At 41.2% G+C, this 23,365-nt stretch overlaps 2 protein-coding genes across 5 annotated transcripts; both read left to right on the top strand.

The window, feature by feature from the left end:
* Positions 1-1,341: 1,341 nt before the first annotated feature.
* LOC118226129 (receptor-interacting serine/threonine-protein kinase 1-like) lies at positions 1,342-17,949 on the top strand. Of its 3 annotated transcripts, none has more exons than XM_035415475.1 (12): positions 1,342-1,781; positions 2,524-2,562; positions 2,706-2,912; positions 3,445-3,601; positions 3,959-4,096; positions 4,601-4,823; positions 5,186-5,296; positions 12,694-12,806; positions 13,421-13,493; positions 13,651-14,055; positions 15,639-15,779; positions 16,671-17,949. In XM_035415475.1, exons 3-12 carry the CDS (start codon positions 2,752-2,754, stop codon positions 17,021-17,023), a joined length of 1,875 nt encoding a protein of 624 aa, XP_035271366.1. In that variant the 5' UTR covers positions 1,342-1,781; positions 2,524-2,562; positions 2,706-2,751; the 3' UTR covers positions 17,024-17,949. The 3 variants fall into 3 exon arrangements, with proteins under 3 accessions (XP_035271366.1, XP_035271365.1, XP_035271367.1); XM_035415474.1 differs by having other exon boundaries at positions 1,343-1,781; positions 15,636-15,779; XM_035415476.1 differs by lacking the exons at positions 1,342-1,781; positions 2,524-2,562 and adding an exon at positions 3,058-3,160 and having other exon boundaries at positions 2,774-2,912; positions 15,636-15,779.
* A 365-nt stretch (positions 17,950-18,314) lies between these two features.
* Positions 18,315-22,813, top strand: bphl (biphenyl hydrolase like). 2 transcript variants are annotated; one of them, XM_035415477.1, is made up of 7 exons: positions 18,316-18,593; positions 19,157-19,260; positions 20,199-20,365; positions 20,913-21,066; positions 21,409-21,540; positions 21,922-22,045; positions 22,505-22,813. In XM_035415477.1, the coding sequence occupies exons 1-7, from the start codon at positions 18,490-18,492 to the stop codon at positions 22,593-22,595; spliced, it is 876 nt and encodes a 291-aa protein (XP_035271368.1). In that variant the 5' UTR covers positions 18,316-18,489; the 3' UTR covers positions 22,596-22,813. The 2 variants fall into 2 exon arrangements, with proteins under 2 accessions (XP_035271369.1, XP_035271368.1); XM_035415478.1 differs by lacking the exon at positions 19,157-19,260 and having other exon boundaries at positions 18,315-18,593.
* The last annotated feature ends 552 nt before the right edge of the window (positions 22,814-23,365 follow it).

Here is a 23,365-nt window from a genome sequence, read left to right as displayed (position 1 = left end):
GTAGAATAGTAAAACTCAATTTCCCACCATGCAGCTGCATACTCCATTTTTGCCTTTTGGCAGCTCTAGGTCAGGAAAGGCCTGTGATATATTGGCACCAGACTCACACAGCTGCTCAGCCAGCCCGGATCAGATGGAAAATAACAAGCAACATTGAATTGGAGAGACAACATTGTTTACACAACCAGTAAAAATAAAATTCAAGACATTCAAGAGCAGCAATTGCAAATGTTTGCAGTGAAGGGATTCACATTGGAATGATTGATGGAACTGACTTAAAATTACTTCATTTCAAATTTGAATAACTAATTTCCAGTGCCGGGAAAACTGTGTATGTAAGACTGCAGTTCGACTACGGTGTATTGTAAACAAACGTCAATTGGCCCTTTAAAGTCAATTTCTGAACTCCTGAGTTCATACCTCAGTCTTCAAAGTGGTCCTGGCCATGAAGACAGTAATTACATTTAGTTAACTTTCATACACAAATCTTTGCTATTCATCTGTTTGTCACTTGTACCACTTTTTTACAGTTCCAAAATGCAACTGATTAAATTATTTTTTCAGAATAAATAAATGAATGAATGAAACTCCAAACTTAAGCTATCATTTAAAGAAAAAACGTCCGAAACCTTCTGAATGGCTGTAATACGTGTAGCTGTCACTAGATGGCAGTACAATACATACAAACAAAAAATTGCGACGCCTAGTTCGCCGAGGACGACTGAAGGCCTAAGTAACTTGGGTGTGTTTTAAAACCTCGGTATGAAGTAGCTCTCCGTTGAAGTCACACATTTGTTTTGCCCTGGGGCTCAATTTAATTACTTACCTGTGACTAAACTTTGTAGCCTGACAGAATAAACTTTGTCAACACAGAGAAGATTGCAATCAGTGCTCTTGAATGTCGTGGCTATTTTTTAACATAGAGGGGAAATAATCTTCGTTGTTCTAAACCCCAGTGACCCTCTGTCTAGACCGGATATTATGATGTTTGTAGAGTGATTTTTCCAGTCATAATTCTTTGTAAATCACTGGAAAAGCACACCTTCGCAGTTATTAGTCGTGACTCGTGGCCGTGACACACGTTACTACAGATACCGCCCACACCGAGCGCTAGTTTACGTGTAGCTTTGTGCAGTCTTTTGTTGTTGTTTTGTTGTTGGTTTGTACAAGTAACGATGCAGAAAAACTTCAAGGTGAAAATATTTAACGCAGTCGCTTCCTGTTCAACTCAGTCTATCCTACACACCGGATGTGGGTTAGAGACCATAGCTGATTTCAGCGCTATCTCTTTAATAGAAGGCGAGACGAGAAGGGTAAAATCTGGTACTATATCTATAGTGGCATTTCAATGGTTCATTATGATTATAAGAGCATCTGAATTATTACGTCGTTTTACTAAGTTGTGTTTTAGCCTACATACCAACCAAGCACACAACTAATAAAAATAACAACAACAACAATAATATTCAGCAACAGCAATAATACTACGGTTCTCTTCGTATAATTATTTGTCTTGTTGGGATTATAGTTGTACGTTTAGTATAGGCTATAATATTGTCTCATCAAGAATCATCCAATTAAATCCGAAAGTAAGCCACATTTGATACATATTACATATTACCCAAAGACTGATATTTTCTCAGAATGAGTCAAACACAAGTGTAATTTCATTCTAAACATTTGGCGTTCCTGAAGTTGAAATTTGCTTTCACTTTCGGGTGGAAATAGAAAAACTAGGAAGTGCCAACATGTTTTTGCACTTCGGGATGGTGTGAGTGCAGGTACGTTTTTAATTCAGTAGCCTATAGCCTATGTGTCTCTTCTAGCACGTTAGCATTAATTTTCCTAAGTCGTTTAATGAAAGCAGTAGCCTATATTGAAATTACGCATTCTTTCATGCCGGTTTTTTTAGTCCTCTTTGATCTGTATGTTCGATTTGTAGTAACGCGACGAAATACGTGGTGTAGGCTATAGCGATCTCAGTCAGTGCCCAACTAGTATTGTGATTTTTATTGGCAGATATACTTTGGCAGCAAAATTCTAATACACACGCTGCAATCTGGAGTACCAGAAAATTTAAATTATGTTTGAGAATAACTGTCGCGGAATTATCGTATATTCACCGTGCACAAAGACTAATCAGGAATTTACCCAGGGGTATTTGATTGTGTTTTATTAATTTATTTATTTAACGAGTTGTTACAATTACTGTAAATGACAGAAGTTGTTAATATTGGCGTGTATGGCATTTTTAAGTCATGTTGGATCATCTTCTGTCATATAAAACGGAGGCAAATGGCAAAGTCTCAGATTTAAGATGTTCTCTCACATTGTACTGTTTAATATTCTGTCATGATTGTGGTTGTGGTCATAGTATTAATTTCTTTGTAAATAAGTTGGTGTTAATTTTGTTTCAGAAAAAGTTTTTAAAATGGCATCATCAAAGTCTCTCTCTCTCTCTCCTCCCCCCCCCCCCCCCCTTTTTTTTTTTAACAATGCCTGCTGCAACTTGTATGAGACAAGAAGGACTAGGGTGAAGATACTCTGAATCCACGTGATAAGGTGAATGAAAGAAAGAGCAGGCTTCTGTGGCTTCTGTTTTCTATACAGACGGTGTTCAATGTGCTTATTGTTGCTTTGCTATTTTGGCCTTGTGTTTTCATTGTTTTTATCCCTGTCCCCCCCCCCCCCCCCCCACCCATCAGCCACCTGTGTGGCAGCTGTGCAGGTGTGCAGTACCGTACAGTCATCATGGCTGTGAATCAGAGATCCCCTTTAATTGCACCAGCAGACCTACTGAAGAAGGTTGCCCTGGACAGTGCCCATTTTGGGCACGACCTCTACCTCAGTCACCACAAGACCCACGGCCCGGTGCTTATTAAAACGCTCTACACAGGACGGCAGCTCAACGAGTAAGGCCCACCTCGCGTTCACCGCTTCCGACCCTCGCCGTTCTCCAGGAAGACTTTGGACGTTCCTTTATTTCCTTATAAACCTTTTTAAAAAGCTACTTTTAAAAAATTGTTTTCTCTTTTTTTTTTCTTCTGCTGAAATAAGTGCGATGGAACAAAGGTCCTGCGTTACGGAAACGGTGGTTCGTTCGCTTCCTCTTTGTGACTACGTAGAAGGACGGAGAAAAAAAAGCACATAGATTGAAAAGGTCACGTGAATCATGTATTTAAAAAAAAATTCACTGCAGGAACAAAATGTCATGCCATCTTGGCAATAAAGGGCTGTATATCTTGAAAAATTCACAAAAATAAAATTGCAACAATTCCTTAGTGTACCTATTGAAAACAAAAAAAAATTCTGAATTCTTTAATCAGAGCAAACTAGTATCATAATAATTTAGTCTGAAGGTAACTAAAACACAGTGATTTGTCTTTGAAGAAGAAAAAAAATCCTGGGTGCAGTGATTTCTCACTTTTTTCTCTCTTAATTCAGGAGTAAGAGGAAATCGCTTCTGAAAGAAGTTGAGCCGCTGCTCAGGCTGAACCACAGTCGCGTTCTAAGAGTCCTCGGGGTTGTTTTGGACGACGGGCCCTCTTTTCTGGTTATGCAGTTCACCCCCATTGGAAACCTTTCGGCTGTACTTGAAGAAGTAAGTACCGTGAAATGTGTGCGTGTACGTGTGTGTGTGTTTTGTATGTACGCGTGTGTACGTGTGTGCACGTGTACCTTGTAACAGAGTCATGTCTTGTCTGGAGAATTCTTCATTTGCACCCTTTTCCCTTCACCTGCAAAGGGATGTACAGATAATAGAGGCAAAAAGGGGAAAGCCGTATGTTTTAAGTGTGTTCGTCCGTGCTTCCGTGTCAGTCTTAATGATGTTGAGTTAAGACGTGTGAGGAACAGAATTTGGCTATGTGGAGTAACAGCAAACCGTAACTGTTGTTATTGAGCTTATGGGAACAGAGTTAGATTCCTCTCTCATTTTGACCTCTGTTGGTTGTTTCAGGGGACTGTACCTGTGTCCATCAAGGGGAGGATCATTTTGGACATCCTTGACGGAATGGTGTACTTAACAAACAGCGATATCGTACACGGGGACCTGAAGCCACAAAACATTCTTGTTGGAGAGGATTTTCACATAAAGGTTTGGCTGATCCTTCTTGTGAGTTAAGAGCCTTGACGTTGATAAGTGATGGGCAGGTATAAAACCTCAGATGATTTTAAGTACAAAATAAATACATTTTGTTAACAATTTGAGCTAGGCTACTGTCTCAAAATGAATGCAGCTAGAATTTTTGTCATCCAGTGTAACTCCAGTTATATGTTATTTAAGCAATTCAGTGTGTGTGTGTGTGTGTGTGTGTGTGTGTGTGTGTGTATATGTGTGTGTGTGTGTGTGTGTATGTGTGTGTGTGTATGTCTGTGTGCGTGTGTATGTGTGCCTGTGTGTGCGTGCGTGCGTGTGTGTGCGTGCGTGTGCGTGTGTGTGCATGTGTGCGTGTGTCTGTGTGCGTGCGTGCGTGTGTGTGTGTGTGCGCGTGCGTGTGTGCGTGCGTGTGTGTGTGTGTGTGTGTATGTGTGTGTATGTGTGTGTGTATGTGTGTGTGTGTGTGTGTATGTGTGTGTGCATGTTTGTGTGTACATACAGATCGCAGACCTGGAACTGGCCAGCTGCCGGTCCTGGAGCAAGCTGACGATGGAGGAGTCCCGCAGGCGGAGCAGGAAGGGCGTGTCCCGCAGAGCTTGCACCCTCTGCTACATAGCCCCCGAAAACCGAGAGACAATCAATGCCCCCTTCACCCAAAAATCTGACGTGTACAGCTTTGCGATCATCGTCTGGGTCATTCTTACCCACAAGGAGCCCGATAGCTGTAAGGACCAGGTTCTGTTCATCCTTCTCCACACTAGCGCCCATGTTTGTTTGTGCTACTTCTTCAGATTGCCTATTCTGGAAATGGCTGTCGGTAATTGCCCGCCCCCCCCCCCACCCCCCCACCCCCGTGCGGTCTCGGAATGAGACACCTTGCTCAAATTGATCAAAACCCCAGGTCCAGATCGGAAAATCTTACTACCCAAATTTGCAATTGGTTCAGATTTTCCAGGAAATTATTCCAGGTCAAGTCCTTCCCTCACTTCTACAAATAACATCTTCCAAGAGCGAAGGTCAGGGGTTGATGATGTGAATGTAATGCAGATCGCTAAATCTGTGAACAAAATTCTATTCTGTCCTCAGTGGACAGTGGACCAGATGAGAACCTCGTTCCTCCCTCCTCTCCGATGGGGATGGTGACACTGATGAAGAACTGCTGGGTTCAGGATCCGAACAAGCGGCCAACATTTGAAGGTCAGGACACCTCTTCTTCTATCCCTCTTCTTCTTTCGGCTGTTCCCGTTAGGGGTCGCCACAGCAGGTCATCTCTGCATCTTCCTCTGTCGCACCAACCACCTGCATGTCCTCCCTCACCATGTCCATGAACCTCCTCTTTGGCCTTCCTCTGTTCCTCCTGCCTGGCAGCTCCATCTCCAGCATGCTTCCCCCAATATACCCAGCATCTCTCCTCCGCACATGTCCAAACCATCTCAATCTCGCCTCTCTCACTTTGTCTCCAAACCGTCTAACCTGAGCTGTCCCTCTAATAATACAAAATTTTTGGCTAGTCCAAAATCAAAAAAGAACCAATGTCCTAACCTTTCTTTAACCTGCTGAACACAGCCGTAAACTTGCCTCGACCCTCAGACTTATCGTTTTCATAACCCTAACCCTAAGTTGAGCCCTAAAACGTAATTGAAGCCATAGGAACTTTTGAAAACGTGATTACTCATTTAAAATTGTGGAAAAACTAAGTCAAGACTGTGAATTCCATAGTACAAATGCTAAAAAATATATTTGAGGCCTTAAAAAAAAAAATGTTTTCCCTGAAAAAATCTGTATATATTCCATATCTTGTTATGGTCATAGGTACCTATACTAGTATATACAAAATTTTTGGCTCGTCCAAAATCAAAAAAGAACCAATGTCCTAACCTTTCTTTAACCTGCTGAACACAGCCGTAAACTTGCCTCGACCCTCAGACTTATCGTTTTCATAACCCTAACCCTAAGTTGAGCCCTAAAACGTAATTGAAGCCATAGGAACTTTTGAAAACATGTGATTACTCATTTAAAATTGTGGAAAAACTAAGTCAAGACTGTGAATTCCATAGTACAAATGCTAAAAAATATATTTGAGGCCTTAAAAAAAAAAATGTTTTCCCTGAAAAAATATGTATATATTCCATATCTTGTTATGGTCATAGGTACCTATACTAGTATATACAAAATTTTTGGCTCGTCCAAAATCAAAAAAGAACCAATGTCCTAACCTTTCTTTAACCTGCTGAACACAGCCGTAAACTTGCCTCGACCATCAGACTTATCGTTTTCATAACCCTAACCCTAAGTTGAGCCCTAAAACATAATTGAAGCCATAGGAACTTTTGAAAACATGTGATTACTCATTTAAAATTGTGGAAAAACTAAGTCAAGACTGTGAATTCCATAGTACAAATGCTAAAAAATATATTTGAGGCCTTAAAAAAAAAAATGTTTTCCCTGAAAAAATCTGTATATATTCCATATCTTGTTATGGTCATAGGTACCTATACTAGTATATACAAAATTTTTGGCTCGTCCAAAATCAAAAAAGAACCAATGTCCTAACCTTTCTTTAACCTGCTGAACACAGCCGTAAACTTGCCTCGACCCTCAGACTTATCGTTTTCATAACCCTAACCCTAAGTTGAGCCCTAAAACGTAATTGAAGCCATAGGAACTTTTGAAAACATGTGATTACTCATTTAAAATTGTGGAAAAACTAAGTCAAGACTGTGAATTCCATAGTACAAATGCTAAAAAATATATTTGAGGCCTTAAAAAAAAAAATGTTTTCCCTGAAAAAATCTGTATATATTCCATATCTTGTTATGGTCATAGGTACCTATACTAGTATATACAAAATTTTTGGCTCGTCCAAAATCAAAAAAGAACCAATGTCCTAACCTATCTTAAACCTGCTGAACACAGCCGTAAACTTGCCTCGACCCTCAGACTTATCGTTTTCATAACCCTAACCCTAAGTTGAGCCCTAAAACGTAATTGAAGCCATAGGAACTTTTGAAAACGTGATTACTCATTTAAAATTGTGGAAAAACTAAGTCAAGACTGTGAATTCCATAGTACAAATGCTAAAAAATATATTTGAGGCCTTAAAAAAAAAAATGTTTTCCCTGAAAAAATCTGTATATATTCCATATCTTGTTATGGTCATAGGTACCTATACTAGTATATACAAAATTTTTGGCTCGTCCAAAATCAAAAAAGAACCAATGTCCTAACCTTTCTTTAACCTGCTGAACACAGCCGTAAACTTGCCTCGACCCTCAGACTTATCGTTTTCATAACCCTAACCCTAAGTTGAGCCCTAAAACGTAATTGAAGCCATAGGAACTTTTGAAAACATGTGATTACTCATTTAAAATTGTGGAAAAACTAAGTCAAGACTGTGAATTCCATAGTACAAATGCTAAAAAATATATTTGAGGCCTTAAAAAAAAAATGTTTTCCCTGAAAAAATATGTATATATTCCATATCTTGTTATGGTCATAGGTACCTATACTAGTATATACAAAATTTTTGGCTCGTCCAAAATCAAAAAAGAACCAATGTCCTAACCTTTCTTTAACCTGCTGAACACAGCCGTAAACTTGCCTCGACCATCAGACTTATCGTTTTCATAACCCTAACCCTAAGTTGAGCCCTAAAACATAATTGAAGCCATAGGAACTTTTGAAAACATGTGATTACTCATTTAAAATTGTGGAAAAACTAAGTCAAGACTGTGAATTCCATAGTACAAATGCTAAAAAATATATTTGAGGCCTTAAAAAAAAAAATGTTTTCCCTGAAAAAATCTGTATATATTCCATATCTTGTTATGGTCATAGGTACCTATACTAGTATATACAAAATTTTTGGCTCGTCCAAAATCAAAAAAGAACCAATGTCCTAACCTTTCTTTAACCTGCTGAACACAGCCGTAAACTTGCCTCGACCCTCAGACTTATCGTTTTCATAACCCTAACCCTAAGTTGAGCCCTAAAACGTAATTGAAGCCATAGGAACTTTTGAAAACATGTGATTACTCATTTAAAATTGTGGAAAAACTAAGTCAAGACTGTGAATTCCATAGTACAAATGCTAAAAAATATATTTGAGGCCTTAAAAAAAAAAATGTTTTCCCTGAAAAAATCTGTATATATTCCATATCTTGTTATGGTCATAGGTACCTATACTAGTATATACAAAATTTTTGGCTCGTCCAAAATCAAAAAAGAACCAATGTCCTAACCTATCTTAAACCTGCTGAACACAGCCGTAAACTTGCCTCGACCCTCAGACTTATCGTTTTCATAACCCTAACCCTAAGTTGAGCCCTAAACGTAATTGAAGCCATAGGAACTTTTGAAAACATGTGATTACTCATTTAAAATTGTGGAAAAACTAAGTCAAGACTGTGAATTCCATAGTACAAATGCTAAAAAATATATTTGAGGCCTTAAAAAAAAAAATGTTTTCCCTGAAAAAATCTGTATATATTCCATATCTTGTTATGGTCATAGGTACCTATACTAGTATATACTAAATTTTTGGCTCGTCCAAAATCAAAAAAGAACCAATGTCCTGACCTTTCTTTAACCTGCTGAACACAGCCGTAAACTTGCCTCGACCATCAGACTTATCGTTTTCATAACCCTAACCCTAAGTTGAGCCCTAAAACGTAATTGAAGCCATAGGAACTTTTGAAAACATGTGATTACTCATTTAAAATTGTGGAAAAACTAAGTCAAGACTGTGAATTCCATAGTACAAATGCTAAAAAATATATTTGAGGCCTTAAAAAAAAAAAATGTTTTCCCTGAAAAAATCTGTATATATTCAATATCTTGTTATGGTCATAGGTACCTATACTAGTATATACAAAATTTTTGGCTCGTCCAAAATCAAAAAAGAACCAATGTCCTAACCTTTCTTTAACCTGCTGAACACAGCCGTAAACTTGCCTCGACCCTCAGACTTATCGTTTTCATAACCCTAACCCTAAGTTGAGCCCTAAAACGTAATTGAAGCCATAGGAACTTTTGAAAACATGTGATTACTCATTTAAAATTGTGGAAAAACTAAGTCAAGACTGTGAATTCCATAGTACAAATGCTAAAAAATATATTTGAGGCCTTAAAAAAAAAAATGTTTTCCCTGAAAAAATATGTATATATTCCATATCTTGTTATGGTCATAGGTACCTATACTAGTATATACAAAATTTTTGGCTCGTCCAAAATCAAAAAAGAACCAATGTCCTAACCTATCTTAAACCTGCTGAACACAGCCGTAAACTTGCCTCGACCCTCAGACTTATCGTTTTCATAACCCTAACCCTAAGTTGAGCCCTAAAACGTAATTGAAGCCATAGGAACTTTTGAAAACATGTGATTACTCATTTAAAATTGTGGAAAAACTAAGTCAAGACTGTGAATTCCATAGTACAAATGCTAAAAAATATATTTGAGGCCTTAAAAAAAAAAATGTTTTCCCTGAAAAAATATGTATATATTCCATATCTTGTTATGGTCATAGGTACCTATACTAGTATATACAAAATTTTTGGCTCGTCCAAAATCAAAAAAGAACCAATGTCCTAACCTTTCTTTAACCTGCTGAACACAGCCGTAAACTTGCCTCGACCATCAGACTTATCGTTTTCATAACCCTAACCCTAAGTTGAGCCCTAAAACATAATTGAAGCCATAGGAACTTTTGAAAACATGTGATTACTCATTTAAAATTGTGGAAAAACTAAGTCAAGACTGTGAATTCCATAGTACAAATGCTAAAAAATATATTTGAGGCCTTAAAAAAAAGAATGTTTTCCCTGAAAAAATCTGTATATATTCCATATCTTGTTATGGTCATAGGTACCTATACTAGTATATACAAAATTTTTGGCTCGTCCAAAATCAAAAAAGAACCAATGTCCTAACCTTTCTTTAACCTGCTGAACACAGCCGTAAACTTGCCTCGACCCTCAGACTTATCGTTTTCATAACCCTAACCCTAAGTTGAGCCCTAAAACGTAATTGAAGCCATAGGAACTTTTGAAAACATGTGATTACTCATTTAAAATTGTGGAAAAACTAAGTCAAGACTGTGAATTCCATAGTACAAATGCTAAAAAATATATTTGAGGCCTTAAAAAAAAAAATGTTTTCCCTGAAAAAATATGTATATATTCCATATCTTGTTATGGTCATAGGTACCTATACTAGTATATACAAAATTTTTGGCTCGTCCAAAATCAAAAAAGAACCAATGTCCTAACCTTTCTTTAACCTGCTGAACACAGCCGTAAACTTGCCTCGACCATCAGACTTATCGTTTTCATAACCCTAACCCTAAGTTGAGCCCTAAAACATAATTGAAGCCATAGGAACTTTTGAAAACATGTGATTACTCATTTAAAATTGTGGAAAAACTAAGTCAAGACTGTGAATTCCATAGTACAAATGCTAAAAAATATATTTGAGGCCTTAAAAAAAAAAATGTTTTCCCTGAAAAAATCTGTATATATTCCATATCTTGTTATGGTCATAGGTACCTATACTAGTATATACAAAATTTTTGGCTCGTCCAAAATCAAAAAAGAACCAATGTCCTAACCTTTCTTTAACCTGCTGAACACAGCCGTAAACTTGCCTCGACCCTCAGACTTATCGTTTTCATAACCCTAACCCTAAGTTGAGCCCTAAAACGTAATTGAAGCCATAGGAACTTTTGAAAACATGTGATTACTCATTTAAAATTGTGGAAAAACTAAGTCAAGACTGTGAATTCCATAGTACAAATGCTAAAAAATATATTTGAGGCCTTAAAAAAAAAAATGTTTTCCCTGAAAAAATATGTATATATTCCATATCTTGTTATGGTCATAGGTACCTATACTAGTATATACAAAATTTTTGGCTCGTCCAAAATCAAAAAAGAACCAATGTCCTAACCTATCTTAAACCTGCTGAACACAGCCGTAAACTTGCCTCGACCCTCAGACTTATCGTTTTCATAACCCTAACCCTAAGTTGAGCCCTAAAACGTAATTGAAGCCATAGGAACTTTTGAAAACATGTGATTACTCATTTAAAATTGTGGAAAAACTAAGTCAAGACTGTGAATTCCATAGTACAAATGCTAAAAAATATATTTGAGGCCTTAAAAAAAAAAATGTTTTCCCTGAAAAAATATGTATATATTCCATATCTTGTTATGGTCATAGGTACCTATACTAGTATATACAAAATTTTTGGCTCGTCCAAAATCAAAAAAGAACCAATGTCCTAACCTTTCTTTAACCTGCTGAACACAGCCGTAAACTTGCCTCGACCATCAGACTTATCGTTTTCATAACCCTAACCCTAAGTTGAGCCCTAAAACATAATTGAAGCCATAGGAACTTTTGAAAACATGTGATTACTCATTTAAAATTGTGGAAAAACTAAGTCAAGACTGTGAATTCCATAGTACAAATGCTAAAAAATATATTTGAGGCCTTAAAAAAAAGAATGTTTTCCCTGAAAAAATCTGTATATATTCCATATCTTGTTATGGTCATAGGTACCTATACTAGTATATACAAAATTTTTGGCTCGTCCAAAATCAAAAAAGAACCAATGTCCTAACCTTTCTTTAACCTGCTGAACACAGCCGTAAACTTGCCTCGACCCTCAGACTTATCGTTTTCATAACCCTAACCCTAAGTTGAGCCCTAAAACGTAATTGAAGCCATAGGAACTTTTGAAAACATGTGATTACTCATTTAAAATTGTGGAAAAACTAAGTCAAGACTGTGAATTCCATAGTACAAATGCTAAAAAATATATTTGAGGCCTTAAAAAAAAATGTTTCCCTGAAAAAATCTGTATATATTCCATATCTTGTTATGGTCATAGGTACCTATACTAGTACCCATTCCTAATCCTGTCCAACCTCGTCACTCCCAACGAAAATCTTCGGAGCATCTTCAACTCTGCCACCTCCAGCTCCGTCTCCTGTCTTGTTAATTGTGGGCGGAGTTTCAGCTCGTCGCAAACTCCGCCCACAAAAACAAACAAGCTTGAAACTCGCACTTGTGGTCCTCGGCATTTCAATATTTTTTGTCTCATCTTAACTAAAAATGTCGAGTGCAGTTTCTTCTCTGAAAGAAATTTTGTTGATAAGCCTTCTGCTTCTGCTTTCTTAAATCATAATAGGGGTAAAAATGACTATGAATATAGTGCTGTTAATGTACTGAATACATCAGTATAATGTGTTACACAGTGCTGTGATTTCAGATCTTTAGAAACCATTCAATGTGACAAATTTGCAATAATAGAAGAAATCAGGAACGGGGTAAATACTTTTTTATGCCAGTGTACGTAATTAAGTAAAAAAAAAAAAAACTGGGGCACACAATGCAGCTGCCACAGAAGGAGGAACTCTACAATGTATGTGGGACAAATTCCCCTTTTAAAAGGGGAAATGTTTGAGGTTGTGAGAGCAAACCTACATACCTTGCATGCACTCTCCATATTCATACACTAGATAAGCCTTCCATAAAAATATATAATTCTGCCTTCATTTCATTGTTTTTTTTTCTTCTTTCTTCTTTTAACAGAAAGCTATAAGATCTTCCAGTGCTTCTACAGCGATGAACTGGAAAAAAATTTGGACAAAGATTTACGTCTTAAGAAATGTATTGTGGACTCCGCTGGAATTCATACCAATAATGTAAATATCAAAAGTGTGCACAGTAGGATCAGTGTAGGTGTTGTTTAAAGGTGCAGTATGTAAGTTTGGAAACTAGCCCCACCCTCAAAAACCATGCATGCGCTGCCTGTCAACTGCAAACTGTAAGGAGGACAAGAGCGTTGGAATGTAGGGAGCATGAATGAACACACCATGCCTCATTTACAGGTAGAAAATAACACGCATAACGTCATTATAATCCACGTAAACAATGAACATTGCTATAGTACTCTAGTTTTTATTTACAGCTTTGAACTGTAACAACAGTCATTAAATGCAGGCACTGTCACGCCAAATTTCATCCCCGCAACAAATTTAATCCCCCCTTATTCTCTTCCGGGGTTTCCATGACAACACCGGCATTTTTGCTTGTGTGAGACCCAGACGAAATTACAGGCAAAACGTCGGTCAAATAAACATTACTAAGCGCATCTGGAACTGGATTGTATGTTTTTTTTTTCTTCAGCTTGAACAGCATAAACATAGCTAACACAAACCTTACATACTGCATCTTTAAATAACACTAGGCCTTATTTCGCAAACCGCTTCCATTTCCTGTTGATGTGCGCTGACTCAGCTCTTTATTTAACCGGCAGAGTCAGCGTGAAAGCCCGGATCTTGTGACCAAGATGAGCGCTGTTGCGCTGAGTGAGCCGTGCTGGCAGACAGGTACAGTTTAGTAACGTTCACCCCGAGCCCCAGCGACAGTTCAAATTCCAGTATGTTGCACTCTACAGTTTATGCCTGTTTCATACATTTAAATTATTATTATTATTTTTTTTTAAATCTCTCTTTCCCTGGTTCCCTCTGTCTCGTCCTCTAAAAGATGCTCCAGGCGGGTCTCGTGAGGTTCCTCGGGACGCGCTCCGGCTGGAGTCGCTCCAAACGGACGCTCGCCTCCTCGATCGCCGCTGGGCGCCCCACGGGAGCTTCCTCAGCTCCCCCGACCTGAGCGCGCCCCCCGCCCCGGCCGCCGGTCGGCCCCCCGTCCCGACGCAGGCCAGCCTGAAGCCGCAGCCCTGGCCCGGAGAGGACCCCCCGGCCGCCCCTCCCGACGTGACCATGCGCGGGAAGAAGCCGGAGGGGCCGGGCGGCGCCGAGACCGGGCCCGGCTGGGCCCCGCAGCATCCCAGCCAGCGAATCCGGTCCTGGCCCGTGTTCCCGGAACCTGGGGCGCACGGCTGCGGGGCCGGGGCCGACTCCGCCAGGTCGCTGCACCGCCAGCGTTCGGGTAACTTCCCCCGCCCTCGGGTAGCCCCCCCGCCCTCGGGTAACTTCCCCCCCGCCCTCGGGTAACCCGCGCGAAAAACGAGTTAGTTTTTGTTAGTTAGTAAGGTTTTTGCTACACGAAACCCGCGTAGCGTCCGGGTCGCGCTCCGTAGCGCTAGGCTTAGGCTCCGGCGATCGGCTCCCAGGGGTCGTTCCTTCGGCCACCCGTGTCAGCGTAAGTCAGCGGTACCAATACGGTTAAAAAAAATACAAAGTCAATCCCCCCCCCCTCCCCCCACATGAACACGTCGTTGCAATTTGGAGTTTTTTCTTCATCTAATGTCTTCTCATGTGTGCTGATTTGTTAAGTCATCGTGTGTCATTTGGGCAATATTTTAATGTTTTGAGGACCAATCGGGGGACAGTGTTTAGCCACTGCATGTCACTCAGGAGGGTGGTATCTAATGCACATACCCAATATAAGGGTCCCCCCCCCCCCTTTTCCCCACTGTGCGATCTCTGGCTCCAATTTGCACAATATGGCGCATGAAAACCTTGGCCATGTTATTTATGCAGTCAATGAGCACAGCCCAGGGAGTTCGTGTTGCAGGGCCTAGACGTGTGCTGAAATGCAGATGTTTTGAAGTGTAATGTTTAAAAAATTTTGTACAAAATATACTTATGAAAGACGATTTAGAACCAGAGAAACTAGAGAGAATCCAGACACCGTGTCAAGCCTGAACTTGAATACCCTGAGGTATCTCTCCCTCGGTTCTAGTGATATGACTCACACTGAAAAATATTCTGTTGTTTACACAATGATTTAAAGTGGGTAATACTGGGGCATTTGCATGATTGTTATGGTTTAAAGAAAGGAAATACACTTCAAGCAAACTTCAAAGCAGCGTGTACAGTGTCTTTATGCATCCACAGGTGGGGCATATGAACACATTCATTTTAGTGTTTTGTTCAGTTATAAACGTATATTGTTCATCCCTTTTCTCTATTGTGCAAGTACTGCAGTCTTTGAGCACAGCAGACTCAAGTTCCAAGTGCCATAAGAAATAGTTCCAATGGAAAATGATTTTTAAAAGTCATTTAAAATAATAATAATAATAGTCAGGTAATATACTCATGTACAACCTCTGCAGTCATAACAAGCTGTTTGGAATTACTTGAAGTGTATTTTCTTGCTTTAGACCACAAACCTGTGAATCCCCCAGTACTAGCCATTGCAAGTCAGAAACGTCTGGAAGTACTTAAAAATATATTTATCACGAAGATTCTGTTGGCCAAAACATACACTAAAACTTAAATAATAATAATAATTTAGGATCTCCTGGACTGGCCTTCCTAAACTTGCCTTTTTTTATGGGCTTTGAAGCTGCACAGTAAGACGTCCAGTGTTAACGTAACTGTCCAAGTTACATGTGAGCCCGATAGGGACCATATGTACTCTGTAAGAGTTGATTTAACACTGAACTTTTGACTGTGCGCGTGGGTAAACGCTGTATTCCTTACCGCACTGACACAATCAAATCAACTCTCGTAAAAAAATATGCCTCTTTCTTCTTCTTCTTTTTTTTGGTGTCTTTTCAACAGCAGGCGTGGTCATACAATACGCAACTGCGGTACAGATTGGGGATAACAACCGGCTAACCCTCGAAATGGGGGACTCGGGCGAGGAGGGCTTTCAGCCCAGTTTTGCCGACTGTCCACATTATGAAGAGCTGCTGCAGACATACGGTAAGAATGTTTTTTCTGAGCTGCCGTCGGTCGCGATTCTGGACCGGTCGAGTCGAGGGGAGTTTGCGTTGAGTTTGCAAATTACTGTACGTTACGTTGCATTTATTTAGCAGGCGCTTTTATCCAAAGCGACGTACGAAAGCGACGAACGACTGCGCGTGTGGATGGCGGCAATTTTAAAATGTTACGTGGGCGAGACGCGCGGGACAGTCCATTCGGGCATTCGGCTCTCGACCGACTGCCCTCGTTGGGCATGGGCAGGGGTGTGATGCCCGTCCCTTCTATGTCTTTCTGTCTGCCTGAATAAAGCAAAAAAAATGTGGAAAGGAAAGGGTGAGTGGATTGTCCTGATCTCCTTTAAAAAAAAAAACAGTTGCACAGACTGTCTGAGAAAGCAGGAACATTACAGTCGTGATCTGACAGGATGGTTTACTAATAAAGTTATTTTAACGATAAAGGGTAATATAAAATTTAAAAGGTATCTGAGACACTTTGTCCCGGGGCCCAAACCCAAGGGATTGGATATGGGGTGTAACTGTTTTGTAACTGAGGGTGGTGCCTCCCAATATAGAGCATTTTCCCCCAGGCCTGAGAGTTCATAGCTGCAGCCCTGAATTCAAGGGTGAAATGCATGCAAAATCTAATCGAGCATTGACCCCATATCGGCCACTGAGGACATGTTTGATGCTGCGGGGGGGTCACAGTGGGGTGGGGGAGGGATAGTGAAACTGACTACCTAAAACCCCAAGGTGGGGGGGGGGCCTCAAGAGGCCTGGACAAGAAAGGCCACAGACACCACACATGCACAGGTCCCCAAAAAATCTTTTGGCGCCGCACACCCCTGACGGCACGCTCTCCCTTTACCCCCCCCCACCCCCACCCCTTTTCCAGAGGACCGCGCGGTGCGGCGGGAGCACCTGGACCTGCTGGCGCGGAACATCGGGCGAAACTGGAAGAGCTGCGCCCGGGCGCTGGGCCTGACCGACGTGGAGGTGCAGACCATCGGCTACGACTACAGCCGCGACGGGCTGGCCGAGATGGTGCACCAGACGCTGGAGAAGTGGCGGATGAAGACGGGCACCGTCGGGTGCACCACGGGCGCCCTCTGCCGGGCGCTCAGGGGCAGCGTTGGCGTGGACGTGCTCTGCCAGCTGCTGCGGATGTGCCAGGGCGGGGCGACTCCCTACCCGCCCCCCCCCCGCCCCCCCCCCGTCTTTGGGCGCAACCTTATGCTCGGGCCGTAGACCTTGCCGCCTTATGGTAACGCGCTGAGAGTGAAGATACGTTTACGGCAATGTCTTCCACTCCGACAACGAAAAGCTGCTCTCATTTCAGTTTCGTGTACGGTAATATTTTTTAAAATGTGACGGCTTTAGAACTCGCGGTTAACTCAAGACAAACCGTTAGCCTACCCAGTGAGCATTTCTGCGGTGAAACGTTGGTGAAACCCCATCTAGGCATTCAGGTGAAAACCCCAGCTACGCTTGGCTGAACGGTGAACGTTCTCTGGCTGACTATCGCATAGCCAGGCTACATCGGGTACATTGGGGTTAACCTTGTCCGTTTACGTCAAAATGTCTCTCAACCTAGATTTCCACCCCTCTACACGTCTAGGTTCTGGCATTTGCTCACTGGGCACCGTGTAAATATTATTAATGACTGATTTTAAAAAATATATATATTTTTTTTATTTAAAAAAATAATAATATTCGCATTACCCCTTTAAAAGTATTGAACATTCCGATGCAGCTCATAACGGTTGTTACATCATTGTATCATGAAGGCCTCATCCCCTGAATACTTTGCATTGAATCACGTTTACTAGGATAATCACTCATATTTTATTCAGTTACATTAAATATTTTTATACCAAAGATGCTTTATAAAACTAATGTGCACAGTGCCGACAACTGTTACTCTGTTTTGTTGTTGTATGACACTTAACTGTGCAACAGTTTCATTCACAGCCAATATTTTTTTTGTTAGCGTTTTTGTAATAAGAACCAGGAATACATTGATTTCAGAGTTTACCCCAATCTGCTGTACATTTCTCAGCCCAGATTTTTAGATCATCTCATCAGTGTTTACACAAATGTTCTCAGCACTGATTACCGTGCATTTGTACAATGCAAATGTCATGCCAACAAATAAAACATGACAGAAAAACCTTGTGGTGTGTGTTATTGTAGCTACTTGTGTGTAATATTATTATGTTTAATAATGATTTATTATTAAGAGGTTTGTAAAAATGTTTGTCTTTGGCTCTGGTGTGAATATATATGCACTTGTATTATCTATTTGAGTGGTTGCTCATCTTTATCAAAGGTGTGACTAACTTTGGTGGGTACTGTATTTTTCATTAACGATATAAAAAATATTTTCTACTTAAAGGTTTCACTCTCAACAAATCACATACATACAAATATGTAACAACGTCGTTTCTTAAAGTTAAAAAAAAAAAAACAGAACTGATTCAACAAAGTTTCTACTGTGACAGCATTTACCACAATCCCCCTGCAACTCAACACACGTTTTACTTCCGCACTTTCGAGAAAAAAAAATTATAATAATTTACAGAATCTGCTCCAGAACTTATTCTAGTATTACTTGTGGGTAAATTCCAGCAAACTGTTAACGACACGTTGAGGCATATGGTGCAGTTTAGATAATCGATAGATAGCTTAGATCGGTCATTGCAAATGCAACTTAAATGGCTACGTTTGCAATAACGTTACGCGTTTGGAGAAGAGGACTAAATTCGTTTTGCAAAAAGCGAAGCACTGCATCTAATGCACCAGGAGTACGGTTCTACAGGTACTAAGGATAATAGCCTGTGTGTATTTGTGTCTCTTAGGCTGCCCTTGTCTGCTGTAGTCAGCATTATTTGGTCCGTATTTTGTTTTTTTGTTTTTTGCTAAATCAGCTTGCAATGGCAAGCGTTGCTCAATTGCAGTTAATACTGTTAATCTGCAGGATAGTTTATTTATAAACATTTGATATTTACAAACATAAATCGAAGTGTTGAATCGGTGATCGGTGATTTACTTACAATAATTTAGGAAGAGCTGGTAGCGTTGTGTATTACTGCTATTTTAGTACAAAGTGCTTTAAGCATTTTGCATGCAGTTAACACATTGAACCTGTAGGTCGCGCTGATGTCTCTAAATAGACGAGAAGAAGAATTTGAGTAAATTATGAAATTGTTTGCAACTGCCTGATTAGCTGGCCACATTCTGTAACCAAGAACCTTTGATCACGTGGTTTCAAAATGACAGTTTACGGTGACTTCTATGGACACGAAAGATCTGTTCTTTATATCAGCTTAGCCAACGGTGTCAGTCAGTTAATGTCATTTATTCTCGTGTTCTTTTTCACAGCGTCTTAATGAAAGCAGCGAAACAGAACGTAAATGGCGTGGATCTGTTTTACCAGCAAACTGGCACTGGGCAGCACGCAGTCATGCTAATTCCTGGAGCATTGGGTATAATAATAATAAACTCACCATTTGTTTTTTTTTTTTGGGTTTTTTTTTTTTGGGGGGGGGGGGGGGTGATAGAGAGAGAGAGGGAAAGCTGCTGCATACAAATGGGCAGAAATTTGTGGCAGCAGAAGATAAATTTGAATTGCATAGATTTAATTTGTTTTTCACTATTTAAAATGGGATATAATGGGTTGGCCGGTAGGGTGGTGTAGTGAGTAGCACTGACGCCTCGCAGCAAGAAGGTACCGATTTTCAATCCTGACCCCTCAGTGTGGAGTTTGCACGTTCCCCGCGGATCCACGTGGGTTTCCTCCAGGTTCTCTAGATTCCTCCCAAAAAGAGTTGAAATTGTATTTAGGGGGTGTGCCCCATTACTTGTTCCTCCACTCCCCCCACTACCACTTGTCTCCTGCCCGAAAGCATGTGGAGGAAAGGAGGGGAACAGATGAGTGTGAAGCCGCTTCACACCTGAAGTTCTGTGCGCTTCGCTAGTCTCCTCCAACACTGGGACACTGGAGGGTGGGAGGACACAAAGATCGGTTTCTGGGACATGGAGGAGAGGAGAGGTGGTAGTGGAGCAAAGGAGGATACATTGGCTTGGTGTCCTGTCCAGGGTGTATTCCTGCCTGTCACCCCATGTCTGCTGGGATTATCAGATTACTGCAGTACAAATTCAAGTTCAGGTTTTTGGCTGTCATATATTTACAGCACTATGGCTCACTTAAGTATGAGATCACAGGACTGAGTTTCATATGAGGATGCACGTGTTCAGCTGCCTGTGACCCTATCAAGAAATTTAGCTAACCTATCAGGTCGCGCTAATAGCAGAGCGAATTGTATATGTCACAGCACAATTTGCCGTGAAATTCACGTATTCCCTGCTCGGTCCTGCTGTAGCAGAGAAACGGGTAACTGCTGGGATTGCTGTTTTTGATCAGGAAGTGGACAGACAGATTTTGGGCCTCAGCTGGAGTCCCTGGATAAAGATCGTTTCACGGTGGTGAGCCTGGACCCTCGGGGATATGGAAACTCGCGACCCCCGGAGAGAGACTTCCCCTTGGATTTTTTTGAGCGGGACGCCAAAGACGCGGTGGACCTGATGCTGGTCAGTGCTCGTATTCGTGTTATTAAAGTGTTGCGTACACAGGTCGTATAAATGCATATTTATGATGTCTGCAGGGAGACAAGACCAGGTCAAAACCTACTATATGGCTGGACCATGTATGGGTGTGCGAAATTGTGGCCAATTTGTTACAGGGGTAGTCAGTGGTAGTGTCTGTACGACCAATGGTGTAACTTCATCACTCACTCAGTCACTCAGTCACAGACATTCACAGACCCGCTGTTGCGGTCCAGCCAAATATAGTGCTCAAGAAAATGATGCACTTAGCCATTTATCTGCCTATCAATCCTCCTGTGGCATCTCGGCTCAACACTTGCACTAAATCTTTCCAGTGGCAGATGTGGCAAAGCGCTTAGTATTAATTATTAAGTGAAACCCTCTCTGGCAGATTAAACAGTCCGTCATTCTGATAACAAAGACTCTGTCGACACAGTAACCCCGTCTTCGTCAATCTCTTAACGACTCTTTAGAAGGAAAGAAATCGATTTCCGATTTTAGCGTTTAGATCGTTCGCTCTTTTGTTCTCCAGGCATTAAAGTTTCCGCGGTTTTCCTTGCTGGGGTGGAGCGATGGTGGAATCTGTGCTCTGATTGCCGCAGCTCGGAACCCCTCCCTCGTCAGGAAGCTGGTCGTGTGGGGATCCAACGTCTACGTGTCAGAACAGGACCTGAAGATTTACAACGGTGAATGCTTTTATTGCCCTTAGTCTCTGACAGCACTGCCACCATTCTTGTACGGTTTTATGAGCGACCACGATTAATGTTGATTTAATTCTGTGTGTGTGAGTGTGCGTGAGTGTATGTGAGTGTGTGTTTGTGTGTGTGTGTGTGTGCGTGTCAGTGTGTGTGTGCATGTGTGTGTGTGTGTGTGAGTGGGCATGTGTGAGTGTGTGTAAGTGTATGTGTGTATGTGCATGTGAGTGTGTGTAAGTGTATGTGCATGTGTGAGTGTGTGTAAGTGTATGTGTGTATGTGCATGTGAGTGTATGCCTGTCTGTGTGGCTCACGAGCTTGTCCTTCCCCCAGGCCTGAGAGACGTGTCAGTCTGGAGCGCGAGGATGAGGAAGCCGATGGAGGACGTGTACAGGGCCTGGGGCTTCCCCAAAATCTGGGGGGCCTGGGTGGACGGCATCAGCCAGTTCGCGCAGAGGCCGGACGGTGAGCAGAGACATGCACCCCGACGTTCAGACTGAGGGGGGCATTTAACCCTCTGAAGAGCTGATGAGAATGTGGACTCAGCTCTTAAGAACCATGTCATTGGTGGGGGGTGGAGTGTGGGGTGTGTGGGGGGGGGGGGGGGGCACTATCTCGCAAAAGTAATTACAGTATCTCCGAGAAGAAATGGCACAGAGTTAAATATTGGTATCAATGGGTATCAAATTTAAGTATATTGTGTGTGTAATTAGAATAACTGAGCGATTATGTGTGCCAACGTGTGCCAGAGATTTTCAAGGTGCATTTTCTCCCCCATTTGATCAGAACGGTTCTGTGGTGCTCTGCTGACAGAATGACCCTGTTTGTTTTTGGGCACCTCCTCAGGAAACATCTGCCGCGAGCTGCTCCCCCACATCAGCTGCCCCACCCTCATCGTGCATGGAGAGAAGGACCCCGTGGTGCCAGCCTGCCACCCGCAGTACCTCCTGGAGCACATCCGGAACTCGCGGTGAGAAACGGCGCCCCCTTGTGGCGGAAAGTGATGCCGAATCTCATTACTCCAGAGAAAACGCACAGAGAAGGGCATGAATCAGCAGAAGACCAACATAGAGCCACTTACACGATGGTGCAATGTCAGACTACTGTAGGCTCAGCAGTTCTTTTTTTAAACATTTTCCCACAGGGGGGGAGGGGGGGTTTAGAATCTACATTACTTCCTGGTTTTGTCTTTTTCTTAACTTCTGTACTTGTATTTTTTCATTTAGACAAAAATGCAGATTATTGTTCCTGAAATGCAAGGATGTAATTGATCGTGTACATGTGTATATGGTGGGCATACTTATTTAAATTTTCATAATGAAACCCTTTGACCTCCCCCCCCCCTTTTTAGTTGTAAATTATAAAGCAGGGTATGTACATGGTAAACGAATGTGTGCTTTTCCTCTTTCCCTCTACGCCGTCTGTGCAGCCTGCACCTGATGCCGGAAGGAAAGCACAATCTGCACCTGAGGTTTGCCACAGAGTTCAACCAGCTGGTGCAAGAGTTCCTCTGCGACTGAGGGGTCGAGGCTCAGGGGTGGGTGCCCCCTAGCGGCAGCCTGGAGGAACTGCAACCATCTCATTCATCAGCCATATATTCAGGAGTGCCAATATCCTAAGGGGATAAATTTAAAAAAAAAAACGCATTCACGTTCATTGCCTGATTCAATCTGTAGCCACTGGACTGTAATCTAGGTCTCTCTCATAATTATAAATACATTTGTACCAAGGAATGTTACTATGATTTTCTTGCGATCCAGTAATACATTTTTTTTTATTTTTATCATTCTTGTGTGTGCGTATATAGGTGTCTTGGCTATACGTTGATACCTATAGATGATAGTTTGAGCCCTAAACCCTAATTGAAGCCATTGGAACCTATGAAAACATCATTTATTGCACATTTTCTATGGTCATAGGTACACATGCTACTACAGAATTTTTTTGGTTCATTCAAAATCATTAAGAAACCCATGTCCTAACCTTTCTTCAAGCTGCTAAACACAACCGTAAACTTGCCTCAACCCTCAGACTTACCGTTTTCCTAACCCTAACCCTAGCTGTACCCTAGTTTGAGCCCTAAACCCTAATTGAATCCATTGGTACCTTTGAAAACAATCGAAAACCCATTTAAAATGGATGGAAAACAAGGTAAATATCATGAATACTATAACTCAAATGCAAAATAATATGTATGAGGTCATTTAAAAAACAAAAATGTTCTCCCTAAAAAAAACATGCATTTATTACACATTTTCTATGGTCATAGGTACACATGCTACTAGAGAAC

This window comes from Anguilla anguilla, chromosome 4 (assembly GCF_013347855.1).
Source record: "Anguilla anguilla isolate fAngAng1 chromosome 4, fAngAng1.pri, whole genome shotgun sequence".
Taxonomy (NCBI): Eukaryota; Metazoa; Chordata; class Actinopteri; order Anguilliformes; family Anguillidae; genus Anguilla; species Anguilla anguilla.
The sequence above is the reverse complement of the archived record's forward strand: the minus strand, read 5'-3'. Positions and strand labels throughout refer to the sequence as shown.

Excerpts from the sequence above, each read along its gene's own strand:
- LOC118226129 (XM_035415474.1), top strand. The coding sequence starts at position 2,752 with ATGGCTGTGAATCAGAGATCCCCTTTAATTGCACCAGCAGACCTACTG. Across the intron at positions 4,824-5,185 it reads CCACAAGGAGCCCGATAGCT|TGGACAGTGGACCAGATGAG; the intron begins GTAAGGACCAGG and ends TTCTGTCCTCAG. Across the intron at positions 14,056-15,635 it reads GCTGCACCGCCAGCGTTCGG|CAGGCGTGGTCATACAATAC; the intron begins GTAACTTCCCCC and ends TCTTTTCAACAG.
- bphl (XM_035415477.1), top strand. The coding sequence starts at position 18,490 with ATGGCTACGTTTGCAATAACGTTACGCGTTTGGAGAAGAGGACTAAAT. Across the intron at positions 21,067-21,408 it reads GGACCTGAAGATTTACAACG|GCCTGAGAGACGTGTCAGTC; the intron begins GTGAATGCTTTT and ends TCCTTCCCCCAG. Across the intron at positions 21,541-21,921 it reads GTTCGCGCAGAGGCCGGACG|GAAACATCTGCCGCGAGCTG; the intron begins GTGAGCAGAGAC and ends GCACCTCCTCAG.